Source organism: Oncorhynchus masou, chromosome 24, assembly GCF_036934945.1.
Source record: "Oncorhynchus masou masou isolate Uvic2021 chromosome 24, UVic_Omas_1.1, whole genome shotgun sequence".
NCBI classification, from domain to species: Eukaryota; Metazoa; Chordata; class Actinopteri; order Salmoniformes; family Salmonidae; genus Oncorhynchus; species Oncorhynchus masou.
Genome location: NC_088235.1, coordinates 91,126,088 through 91,139,662, shown reverse-complemented (window position 1 = coordinate 91,139,662; position 13,575 = coordinate 91,126,088). Strand labels below are relative to the sequence as shown.

At 42.6% G+C, this 13,575-nt stretch overlaps 1 protein-coding gene across 15 annotated transcripts in view; it reads left to right on the top strand.

Annotated features, from left to right (window-relative positions):
- fryl (furry homolog, like) overlaps window positions 1–13,575 on the top strand; it is a 104,616-nt gene that overhangs the window by 13,731 nt on the left and 77,310 nt on the right. For 6 of the 15 annotated variants that reach the window (XM_064935606.1, XM_064935608.1, XM_064935605.1 and 3 more), the window contains exon 1: window positions 7,869–8,715. The exons of 3 other annotated variants lie outside the window; for them this stretch is intronic. In XM_064935606.1, coding sequence (XP_064791678.1) covers window positions 8,511–8,715 — 205 coding nt within the window. In that variant the 5' untranslated portion in view covers window positions 7,869–8,510. Of the gene's footprint in view, window positions 1–7,867; window positions 8,716–13,575 lie in introns of those variants that run through there. 6 more of the 15 variants (XM_064935603.1, XM_064935600.1, XM_064935604.1 and 3 more) reach the window with 2 other exon arrangements.

The window sequence follows — 13,575 nt, the reverse complement described above, 5'->3', positions numbered from 1 at the left end:
GACGTTGGAATACCTGCCCATATGACCATTATGTGCAGGGGATGTGTATTTCTTCTCATTTAAGCGCAGTAATGCGCACAAGGCAGTAGGAATCCCGGGCCACTTTCTAGAGCTCCGACTGTCCGAGATGAAGATCACTGATGTCATGATTTGATCTCGTATTTTTCAGAGTTCACAGTTATCTTTAAAGCACCACAAGATGCTGCAGCAGAAGCTCATGCACTGTCTTACAGAGCATTTGAGTGGAAAATCTATCTATGCTGTACTCATGTGATAAATAAGATGCATAATACACAGCCACAGGAACTATGGGTGCTGCAGCATCCCCGAAAAAATCTAAATAAATCATCTCAAATAAATAATTATTAGTCATATACTTTCATTGTTCTAGATTTATTTGTGTTCTTCTACATTTTACTAAGGAGCACATAATTTACTCCTTGTAAGAAATCTAAAATCAGCATAGAGCCCTGAACTACAATATCTCACAGCCTTTTGGCAGGGTAGGTACTTTGTTCCACATATAAACATCAAAAATCAACAGTTTCAGTTTTTACTTATTGTACCTAAAGACGCAGGTCACAAACGTAAAATGAAATTTAAGCAATTTACCCCATTTACTTACAAGTAATACTTTTTTTGGCTTTAAAAATATTAAAGCATGCTCATTTCTATTTTTGGTGTAATTATGGCAAAAACGGTTTTGTCTGGTTAAAAATTCTGAGTGGCTGGTTGTTTAAAAAAAAAAAAGAAAAAAAAAAGAATCTACTTGCCACAGTGGCTGTTGGACCAAAAAGTGAATTTCCACATGAAGCAGAAATTGATTATCCCTTTAAGCATGGTGAAGCTATTTATTACAATTTGCATGGTGTGTCCCATTCACTACAGATACAGGCAACCTTCCTAGTTGTCGGAGAGGAAGCAAACCGCCCAGGGATTTCACCATGAGGCCAATGTTTACTTTAAAACAGAGTTTAATGGCTGTGATAGAAAACAACTGAGGATGGATCAACATTGTAGTTATTCCACAATACTAACCTAAATTACAGTGAAAATAAGTAATCCTGTACAGGATAAAAATACTATAAAACATGAGTCCTGTTTTCAAGAAGGCACTAAAGTAAAACTGCAAAGAATGTGGCAAAGACAACTTTACGTACGCAATACATAAAGTTATGTTTTGGGCAAATCCAACATATCACGGAGTACCACTCATCATATTTTCAAGCAGGTTGGTGGCTTCATGTTATGGGTAGTATGGCTGTCCCCGAAAAAAATGATCTTGGTCGATCCGAGAGTAGACTTCTTTCGACCAATTGATTGGTCAAATTTTTCAACTTATTTTTTACATATATAGACACACCCTATGTTTAAAAAAAATCAACTATATGTAGGCTGAGCTTGTCTGATGCTTTAAGCACTGTGATTAAAAATGAACACACAAATTACTAAAGAGGGAGCCAGTGATCAATTTATTTTTTCACCTTTACTTAACCAGGTAGGCCAGTTGAGAACAAGTTCTCATTTACAACTGCGAACTGGCCAAGATAAAGCAAAGCAGTAGGACAACCGGGTTACACAGCCTAACCAGAAAAATAAACCATATTTTAATTGGAGTTGAGTTTTTACCAAAATTCTATTTTGGTTTCATCTGATCATATGACATTATCCCAATCTTCTTCTGGATCATCCAAATTCTCTCCAGCAAACTTCAGATGGGCCTGGACATGTACTGGCTTAAGCAGGGGGACACGTCTGGCACTGCAGGATTTGAGTCCCTGGCGGCGTAGTGTGTTACTGATGGTAGGCTTTGTTACTTTGGTCCCAGCTCTCTGCAGGTCATTCACTAGGTCTCCCCGTGTGGTTCTGGGATTTTTGCTCACCGTTCTTGTGATCATTTTGACCCCACGGGGTGAGATCTTGCGTGGAGCCCCAGATCGAGGGAGATTATCAGTGGTCTTGTATGTTTTCCATTTCCTAATAATTGCTCCCACAGTTGATTTCTTCAAACCAAGCTGCTTACCTATTGCAGATTCAGTCTTCCCAGCCTGGTGCAGGTCTACAATTTTGTTTCTGGTGTCCTTTGACAGCTCTTTGGTCTTGGCCACAGTGGAGTTTGGAGTGTGACTGTTTGAGGTTGTGGACAGGTGTCTTTTATACTGATAACAAGTTCAAACAGGTGCCATTAATACAGTTAACGAGTGGAGGACAGAGGAGCCTCTTAAAGAAGTTGTTACAGGTCTGTGAGAGCCAGAAATCTTGTTTGTTTGTAGGTCACCAAAAACTTATTTTCAACCATAATTTGCAAATAAATTAATTAAAAATCCTACAATGTGATTTTCTGGATTTTTTTTCTTCTCATTTTGTCTGTCATATTTGAAGTGTACCCATGATGAAAATGACAGGCCTCATCTTTTTAAGTGGGAGAATTTGCACAATTGGTGGCTGACTAAATACTTTTTTGCCCCACAAATTAACTTCTATTGCCAATATGTAAAAATAGGCTACATAAACCAACAAATAAAAACATTGCAGGTAGAAAAGATCCTGATTAAAAAAAATAAAAACATATATTTTTTTAAATTCCTGTAAATCACATTGGCTATGCATGACCTGTCTCCAAGGAACTTGCATTGTATCAACTATTGACTTGGTCAAGCCCAGTCGTGCTAGTAAACTTCCAACATTCGTATGAAATATTCTTGGCCCTCAATTTCCCACGCCAATGAGCTCCAGACAGACACACAGCTGTAGACTTTTTTTTCGCCCCTTGGTTATAAAAATATTTTAAAAATCGGTTACATTAAGAAGCTATTGTCAATCTCAATGGATGTAAAAACAGACTTCGTTTATGCTTCTTGAGTTTTGACTTGTATCTGCTTGGAAATCTATGGTAAGACTTAAAAATGGCTGTCAAGCAATGATTAACAATCAACTTGACCGAGCTTGAAGAATATTAAAAAGAATGTGCAAATATTGTACAATCCAGGTGTGCAAAGCTCTTAGAGATTTACCCATATTTAACTTGCAACCGGTGCTGTCTTGTGGTCACAGAGATGGCTGCCTGGCTAGTCTCTTGACAACAAGGTAGACAAAATCTGAGCACGATTTTCCTTCCAGGGAGACATCAGAGACTGTAATGTTCTTTGTTTCACGGAAACATGGCTCAATCGAGACACTCTATCGGAGTCTGTACAGCCACCTGGTTTCTTCACGCAACGCGCCGACAGAAACAAGTATCTCTGGTTAGAAGAAGGACGGGGGTGTATGCCTTATGATTAACGAGTCGTGGTGTGATCATAACAACATACAGGAACTCAAGTCCTTTTGTTCACCTGACTTAGAATTCCTCACAATCAAATGTCGACCGCATTTTCTACCAAGAGTTCTTTTCGATCATAATCACAGTCGTGTAAGTTTCCCCCCAAGCAGACACATTGACGTCCCTGAAAGAACTTTTAATTTGACTCTGTAAACTGGAAACCACATCCTGAGGCTTCATATATTGTAGCTGGGGATTATAATAAGGCTAATCTGAAAACAAGGCTCCCTAAATTGTATCAGCAAATCGATTGCGTAACCCGGGCTGGCAAAACCCTAGATCATTGATATTCTTATTTCCGCAACGCATATAAGGCCCTCCCCCATCCCTCCTTTTGGAAAAGCTGACCACGACTCCATTTTGTTTCTTCCAGCCTATAGACAGGACCTAAAACAGGAAGCACCCGCGCTCAGGTCTGTTCAATGCTGGTTTGACCAATCGAATTCCACGCTTCAAGATTGTTTCGATCACATGGACTGGGATATGTTCCGCATAGCGTCGAACAACAACATTGATGAAAACGCTGATTCGTTGAGCGAGTTTATTAGCAAGTGCATCGGTGATGTTGTACCCACAGCGTCTATTAAAACATTCCCCAATCAGAAACTGTGGATTGATGGCAACATTCAAGCAAAACTGAAAGCGCGAACCACTGCTGTTAACTTTTTATGGCTGCAGTGGCAGTATTGAGTAGCTTGGATGAAAAGGTGCCCATTATAAACGGCCAGCTTCTCAGTCTCAGTTGCTAATATATGCATATTATTATTAGTATTGGATAGAAAACACTCTAAAGTTTCCAAAACTGTCAAAATATTGTCTGTGAGTAGAACTGATATTGCAGGCGAAACCCTGAGGAAAATCAAAACAGGAAGTGGCTTCTATTTTGAAAACTCAATGTTCCATAGCCACCCTTTGCTGGATTTAAAGGGATATGAACCAGATTCATTTTCCTATCACTTCCTCAAGGTGTCAACAGTCTTCAGACAGGCTTTTATTTTGAAAAATGATCCAGAACGAAAGCATCGCGTCAAGTGGTCATATGAGTTTTGCTTGCGCAACAGAATTTGGACAGCCATTGTTTTTCCCTCTCCTACTGTGAAAGACATTTGCGGATGATATATTATCGATTATATATATATTTTTTAACAACCTGAGGATTGATTAAAAAAAACGTTTGACATGTTTCTGTGGACATTATGGAAACTATTTGGAATTTTTGTCTGCGTTGTCGTGACCGCTCATTCCTGTGGATTTCTGAACATAACGCGAAAAACAAATGGAGGTATTTTGGATATAAAAATCATCTTTATGGAACAAACAGAATATTTGTTGTGTAACTGGGAGTCTCGTGAGTGAAATCATCCAAAGATCATCAAAGGTAAATGATTCATTTGATTGCTTTTCTCATTTTCGTGACCAAGCTTCCTGATGATAAGTGTACTTAATGTTTTGTAGTGCGATCGATAAACTTACACAAATGCTTGGATTGCTTTCGCTGAATAGCATAATTTCAAAATCTGACACGACAGGTGGATTAACAAAAGGCTAAGCTGTGTTTTCTGTATTGCACTTGTGATTTCATGAATATAAATATTTGTAGTAATATTTATTGAATGTAGCGCTATGCTATTCAGCGGTTGTTGATGACACTTATCCCGATATCAGGATTGCAGCCATAACAAGTTAATCAGGGCAAAGCGACTGGAAACATGACCGAAAACAACCAGTGTAGCTATTCCCCCCCAAGGCAGTCAAACCAAACTAAGCGTCAGTAGAGACAAAGTAGAGTCGCAATTCAACGGCTCAGACATGAGGTATGTGGCAGGGTCTACAGTCAATCACGGATTACAAAATAAAAACCAGCCCCATCGCGGACCACAATGTCTTGCTCCCAGAGAAACAAAACAACAACTTTGCTCGCTTTCAGGACAATACAGTGCCACTGACACAGCCCGCTACGAAAACCTGCGGGCTCTCCTTCACTGCAGCCCATGTGAGTAAAATATTTAAACGTGTTAACCCTTGCAAGGCTGCAGGCCCAGATGGCATCCCCAGCCGCGTCCTCCGAGCATGCGCAGACCAGCTGGCTGGTGTGTTTACAGACATATTCAATCAATCCTTATCCCAGTCTGCTGTTCCCACATGCTTCAAGAGGGCCAAAATTTTTCCTGTTCCCAAGAAAGCTAAGGTAACTGAGCTAAATGACTACCGCCCTGTAGCACTCACATCCGTCATCATAAAGTGCTTTGAGAGACTAGTCAAGGACCATATCGCCTCCACCCTACCTGACACCCTAGACCCACTCCAATTTGCTTACCGCCCCAATAGGTCCACAGTTGACGCAATCGCAATCACACTGCACACTGCCCTTACCCATCTGGACAAGAGGAATACCTATGTAAGAATTCTGGTCATTGACTACAGCTCAGCATTTAACTTCTTGATGCACCCATCCCATGAGCGGGATCATTTTCGTCAACATCCGCTGAATTGCAGAGCGCCAAATTCAAATTAAATTACTAAAAATATACAATTTTCATAATCACCAGTGCAATATAGCAAAACGCAGTTTAGCTTGTTAATCCATCTGGTGTGTCAGATTTCAAAAAAGCTTTTTGGCGGAAGCATACCAACAAGTGTTTATGTAAGGACATCTCTCTCAGCAGACAAAACATTACAAACAGCTAGCAGCCAAGTAGATTGGTCATGAAAGTCAGAAAAGCAATACAATTAATCACTTACCTTTTGATGATCTTCGGATGTTTGCACTCACGAGACTCCCAGTTACACAAATGTTCCTTTTGTTCCATAAAGATGATTTTTTTTAAATATCCAAAATACCTCCATTTGGTTGGCGCGTTATGTTCAGAAATCCACAGGCTCGAGCGGTCACGACCGGGGGGGGGGGGAGAGTGTCAATTTAATCCATTCTGAATTCCGGTTGTAACAACAATGTGAAGGAAGGCATTGTATCTGCTTTGGTGATATAGTATTGTCTAGATTAGTACAACATTAATAAAAACAATTATCCCTATAATCCATGACTCCCTTTGGTTGGGCCACCAGTTTTTGGTGGGGATTGAGAGTTAAATTATTCTGTGAACAAATCACTTGGTTGGACTGAAATCAATAGAACACTATTTTACATAACCCCTAGTCACACCAATGCAACATAGATATTGTGAAGTCCAGGTTTTTGTGATTTCAGCATATTTCCACTCTCACCATGCAGGGGTTCCTCTTCTTAAAGGGAATAGACGGGGCCTTGAGGGATAAATTCCACAAAAAGGCTTCTTCATCACCTCTGATCAGTGCACTTTGTGCTGGCAGTGCAGTCTGCAGGCTGGCCTCTAGAGGGCAGGGCTGCTGCAACAGACTGCAAACAAAGTACAGGCCACACCTGCCCTGACTTTTTTTATTTGTCTGTATCCATGCCACACTGCTGATTTTATGCTTACACGGCCAAATCGGTTATTTAATACTGAATGTAATTAAAAACCAAAATGGAAGAAATATGTGCATGGTACAAAGTGTTTTGACTGAGGTTTTAGGTTTTTATCGTCTCTTGCCTCTCACCATGTGCTGTACACTGGGGTGGCACTGAAACATTTAATCTCACTGACATGTTCACATGCTGCAGCAAAGGGTACGAGCACTTTCTCTAAGAGTGAGATTTCTGTTGGACACACACACACTGTGGCTGAACTGCACTGTTTTTAAATTGGATATGGTTTGCATCAGTTTGGTGGTATATATGTGTTTGCGTAATATCAGTCCCCGATCCAGTTCTGCTGGTGAAAGTAAGGGGAGTTGCAGGTCATCTTTACTTCCTACTGTGCCAGAACTCTAAACCGAAGGCTCCTCCCTCCCAAAGCCTACTGTACACACATACAGCTGTCCTCAGTTAACCTCCATCAGTAGGCTCTGTACCGATCTACTGCACAGCTCTCAGAACAGAGAGATTCATAGAATCAGAATTCATCTTCTTTGTTGTTCCGTTTAAAGTTGTTAGCTGTTCTCATCAGGTTTGTAGAGGGCGCTCAGAGGGAGTGGTTCCGTCATATCGATTCACACTGTTGGCTAAACTAAAGCACTCACCATATGTATGGTGACGATGAATCAGCAGAACATGGCTTTTTTTTTGTAAATGCTCTCTAAATGGACTACATAACTCATGTTAAGGACATTTTGTATTGAGTGCAAATATAGCTTTGTTTTTATGTTGGATGTATGTTCACGTGCATATTTAGTAGCCTATATTGCCTACGTTGGTGTGTGTGTTCTCTCAGCTTGAGAGCGGAGGTTCTGTTTTTAGAGGAGTTTGTTCATTCTGGTACGAGCTGAGCAGCCAAGCAAAGCACAGTAATATCACCCTGTCTGGCACATCCCTCATTCTCTCTACATCTCAGAGATTTACTACATCATACAAAATAACTCAGTGAAGGCGTTGAGGGGGGGGGGGGGGGGGTTGATGGGTAATTGGAGTGCGAGAGTGTGTATCTGGTACCATATGACACAGTTCCCTGGGCGATAAGGGTTATCTTTATACACAGACGGGCCGGAGGGTAGAGTCACCCCTTAAACTTTCACCTTCGTTCACCTTCTCTCTTCCTTCTCTCTCACTATGCTTATGCTCTTCTAAGAGAGGTAAACCCAGGCAGGGTGGGTCGGTGTCGTCTCGGTTTTAATTGGCTGGGGGCCCAGGCGTGCGTTTTCTCCTATGGAACATGTTCTGGTCCCGCCCCTGAAAGTGCCTGTCACCTGACCTGCCTGGCTTCGCCCACTCCGGATTACATCACTGCTGGGGAAGAGTGCGATGTCTTTTCTTTCTCCCTCTGTGGGCAGACAGGTACTGCTTCTGACTGAGAAAGATTCTCCCATTCTGAATATTCACTGTAGGTGGATACGACAGACTGATATTACTTCTCTGTACTGAGTTTCAATAGGCCAGACAGGTCGTGTCTCTTCACTCTTCTCATGGGTTGTCTGAGGCCTGATTATTGCAATCAATGATATCACGGACTGTACAACTCCGCAGCAGACAGAGTGGCTGTGACTGTACCCTGGCTGTCAGTGGAAGACAGCCAAGTAGCTGTTTTGTGTGGGAAAATGGCTCAGGGTGACCGTGACTGACACTGAATTTGGACTGGGGGCTTGACTGAGTTGGCTAGCGTTGATACTGACAGACATGGAGTTTCTGAGGAGTCTGGTCCCGGCTGTCATATCTGGAGATGTATGGGCGTTGGAGTCTGGGGGGGCGTTGCCCCGGGAGACAGGTCCCTGTCTGCTGCGGATGAAGCGCCTGCTGGCCATTGGCCAGATGACCGAGGAGGACCAGCAGGGTCTCGTGAATACCTCCACTACCAGACCCATCTGCTCCAACCACATCGAAGGTACTGACCCGACTGACTGACACTGGGCAGGAGGAGCCCACTCTCTTACAATGACTCACCTATACTTATCTAGGCTACAGAGAGATTTCCATTCATGTTTAATGAGTAGCTCTGTAGTGCAAGTACTTGCGGTGGTGTGCTGTTCAGTAGTCAACACAACACTCAATCAACTTGCTGAATTATTTGTTACAGTGTCAAATACTAAAGTGAAACGTTGAGCCCATAAAAGGTATGATGCTCTCCACTGGTAGTAACTAGTATTATCTTGGCCTTGTAGCAGGTAAACCTTAACGTCATCCGTTACAATAACTTTCTAATGTGATACCAATGAGACATGATCACATGAAATAATCCCCGGAATATAGTGTGGGGGGTGTGTTGTACTGTCAGGTGAAGTACAGCTACTTGTCTTGTGTGAGTTAACAGTAGTGTGCTTGTGGTGAGGCATCTGGGACATTGACACTTATGTCTGGTCATTTCCAAGAACCCCACCATACATTATCATGATACTCCGGTGCCGGTACAATATGTATTGCGTTTCTCACGATTCTATATGTTTTGGGATTCAATAATGTGATTGCTCAGCATATGTCCACTATAGAGGGACAAGAGAGAACCATGAGAACATGACTTTTGATCAGTCATAGAAATAAAAGTGCTGAAAACCAATTGGCTCCTTATTTAAAAATAAGATGGAGAACAAGCTGTGACTTTTGGTGCAGGTTCAGCTAATTGCCGCAAAAAAAATAAGATTGAGATATTGTCAATACGATATATTGTCAAATAATATATATATATATATCTCATTAACTGTATAAAAAGAAGTCTCCCCTCTTCACTAGAAACAATCCACATACGCAGCATGCTCACACATAGGGCTATGACCACATGGTATTACAGCCTGACAGCTCTGTTTTGAAAGACACCGTGAAAGTTAACAGGAGGGTTGAATATGCTTTCACAATGTTGCTGAGTGGTGTTGTTCATGCTGAAATGGAACAAGAGTTGCTGGTTGGGAGTGTTTTTGCTTGAAGGTAGTACACGTTAGCAGTGATCTATGGTAGGGGGGTTGAGGTTCCACTATGTCTTGGAATAGGCATTTTACTATGTTTTTGTTTCTCAAGGGCTATTAAATAAATGTTCACAAAATTACTTTACTATTGGATTCAAAATGGAGGGCCTGTCTAATCTCAGTTTCTAGTCAAGAGCTCAACAGGCCACTCGTTATGTGTGTACTCGTCAGTCTATCAGCATGGCTTTGTCCTCGGTCCTGCCTGCCAGAACAGGCTCGCTCTCTGTTTGCTTGTCCCTGACACATGGCTGAACCAACTAACCAACCAATGGTCCCTCTGATAGTGTTACAGCAAGTCCAGACTGACAGCCTGATACACCTTAATACAGTCCCACACTTAACTTCAGACACAACACCCGTTTTCACCCACGTGTTTAGAGATTGTTTACATGTCTATGAGACGACACACACATCTAATCACTGTAGCAGCAGTAACAAGACAGGGTGAATGTATGAGTGTCTTACTGCCTGAACTCAACACTGTTAATACTGCCATCCCTAATGTAGTAGAATGAGGTGACTATTCAGGTTAGATTTGACGAAGTCACTGAGTTGCACAAACGTGGCCATGCCAAGAGCACGGTGGAACATGATTGGGTTACCCACCTTCCCTTCTCCGGGGCTTTCCTGTGTGGGACGTGGGTGGCCCAGATGAACACCCCTCCCAAATTATGGCTCTGAGAAACCCTCTGAATAAAACATCTCATTCTATTCAACCAGGGCACAGTATTTGAAAATAACAGTCCTTTGATGTTGAGGAAGGCGTGAGTGATTTGTGGTGTATCTTAAAGAATGAAAGTGGCATTGAAATGTTTTTTAAGCTGCTTTTCCTGCAGTTTGGGACAGGTCCTGCCTCCCACCCTTTCCACATGATTCAGTGCCACGCCCTCAGGCTCTCATCTGGTCTGCCATGGCCTGCCCTGCTTGCGTTGGCTTTTTGATTTGGTGCTCTCTCTCGCTCTCTCTTTCTCATTTGTAATTCAAGCACACAATGACATTACCCCAGAGGCGGATGTGAGTGCAGCTGATTTCAGGGCATGAATTGATTGAGACTTATTTGGTTAAAGGGCACTGCAGGTTTTCCTCTGAACTTAGGGTGTGTTCGTGAAACACTGGTGTGTGTGGGGTGGAGATGTATGTCATGTGAATAGTTACATATTGATATAATTATCTGACTTTTGCTAACTTTGCTATCTGGACATTCCACAGTGACAGAATTAGGCCTTGTAATTTCTGTACTTTAATATGTGTGCAGAACAAAAACATTGATTTAGAAGTTTAACAACCATACAACTATGCACAATGACGACTTTAAACAATTTACACATGACACAAACACGTTTAGTAGTTTGGTAACAGAATTACGGTAAAATCTTAACTCTTAATAAACCGTTTAAATATCTCCTCCAAATGAAGGTTGAGAGATGTCTGCAGAAAGTATGGGGTGTCAGCTATGACATGACACCTGCAATTAGCACAATCTATTTTGGTGAGTGAACTACAGCAGGTGAAGTGAATTTACATCTAACAGAATTAAATCATGGCTCCTTGAGGTGTAATTGTACACAAATGCATAATGATGGATATGAATGTTATTCTCTTAATGATGTGTCCCATGTAGGTACACAAATGTAGAAGTATGCAATTTCCCTTTTTTTGTTGCATATTTGGGTGTTATTCTACACACTGGCTATTATTGTAATGAGCTTCACCCCCAAGGAACACATTTGGTTGGTTCGGACCAGACCTAAGCTGAAGAGATAATAGACATCTGTTTCACAAGTTTGGACAGTACAGTAGATATGTACATTATACTGTACTCTAGTGTGCTACTGAACTGTACACTTATTTACTTTGCTGTTTATTTACTTTACTGGGTGGTCAACCACCTGAGATGTATCAGGAGACCTAATGGGTGGTCAACCACCCGAGATGTATCAGGAGACCTAATGGGTGGTCAACCACCCGAGATGTATCAGGAGACCTAATGGGTGGTCAACCACCCGAGATGTATCAGGAGACCTAATGGGTGGTCAACCACCCGAGATGTATCAGGAGACCTAATGGGTGGTCAACCACCCGAGATGTATCAGGAGACCTAATGGGTGGTCAACCACCCGAGATGTATCAGGAGACCTAATGGGTGGCCAGGCTTTCATTCCAGTCCCCCTCTAACAAACCACATTTTAGAAATGAGCTGTTCAACCAGTCCTTGATCAACTGTCTTTGTTGTTTGAGCAGGGCTTGATCAACTGTCTCTGTGGTTTGAGCAGGGCTTGATCAAAAGCCTGCACACACAGTAGCTCTCCAGACCACGTGTGTTATACAGTTACCACACAGTTATTTTACTTTGGGGGGGTTAAGTGCCTTGCAGAACGACAGGAGAGGGTACATGGGATCAGAGAGCAGCCTCCCAGTTTCAATACCACATTACCATTACTTTTAAATACGTACATGGAGACGCTGCAATTTGTTGATCATGGAGAAGCAATGGAAGTCGTGAAATTCCATCTGTCAAAATGTGTCTGAACCCTGTAGATGGAAATGCCCATCTACTATCTGTGACTTCAGCATGACCGTACAGACAACTAGCATCAGGTTTGTTGTCTGACACGGATTGCTTCAGCCTGCTTGGATAGAGAGCAGTGCTGCAGGCACAGGCAGTGAAAAACAATTCCCTGAGCCAGCAGAGCCTGATGCACAACTCTGCTATGATCCACTTTTCCCATTAGAGGGCACAAATTGTTCTATGAATCACTTGGAACTCTTAGACTCCCAAATAACTCACCCATCAAATGCTTGACAATGGAAAACATCAAGCATATTGAAGCTAGTGCCTGTGAAAATGGGGCTATGATAAATGAAATTGCCTTAGTGAGGGGCTGTGTGTGTGAAGATGAGGTTTCATTCTTAATTGGCTGGCTGGCAGCAACTCTCTGCTAGTAATTGTAGGGAGGACCTCGCTGTGCTGTGGTGACCTTAGTGTCTCTCCCCTGACTCTGCTCTGTTCATCTGATAGTCAAAGCTGGGTCCAGCCTGGTGGAGGGGAGACGGGATATGTTGAAGTGGTGTGAAGGAGCTGTCGGTGGTTGAAGTTTGTTCTGAATGGTTATGGATGGGAGCTTCTAGTGAGCATTATTAGACATGTTATTGAAGACACTCCTCACAACAATATTGCATCATTAGCTGGCAAACTGCTTAGCTAACAGGGTTCAAGCAAAATCAATTAGAACCTTGCCTCTTTTACCATGATGTATTGGGGATGAATGTTGTTCCTGCTGAACGGTGGTGTTAATGGCATTGGTAGGCCTTCTGGCTCTAGGATGGTAGACCTGGACAGGACCTGGGCCGGGCTGCAGAGAGCTGCCTGATATTCATCTGATGCATTGTCCTCTGCGACCCGGGGGGTCAGGGATTAAATTACAGCTCCTATCGATTTGTTTTTCCCCCCACTTTGTGCAGAACGCTATGGACAGGAAATGCATTCTTCATCCTCACTGTGGCCTCATTAGAGACAGTCAGGATGGCCAACTGTCAATCAGCTGCTGTCATGGCATCCCTCTGCCTACTGAACACTGAGCTTGCCTGTCAGGGCATCCCTCTGCCTACTGAACACTGGGCTTGCCTGTCAGGGCATCCCTCTGCCTACTGAACACTGAGCTTGCCTGTCAACACTGAACACTGAGCTTGCCTGTCAGGGCATCCCTCTGCCTACTGAACACTGGGCTTGCCTGTCAGGGCATCCCTCTGCCTACTGAACACTGAGCTTGCCTGTCAGGGCATCCCTC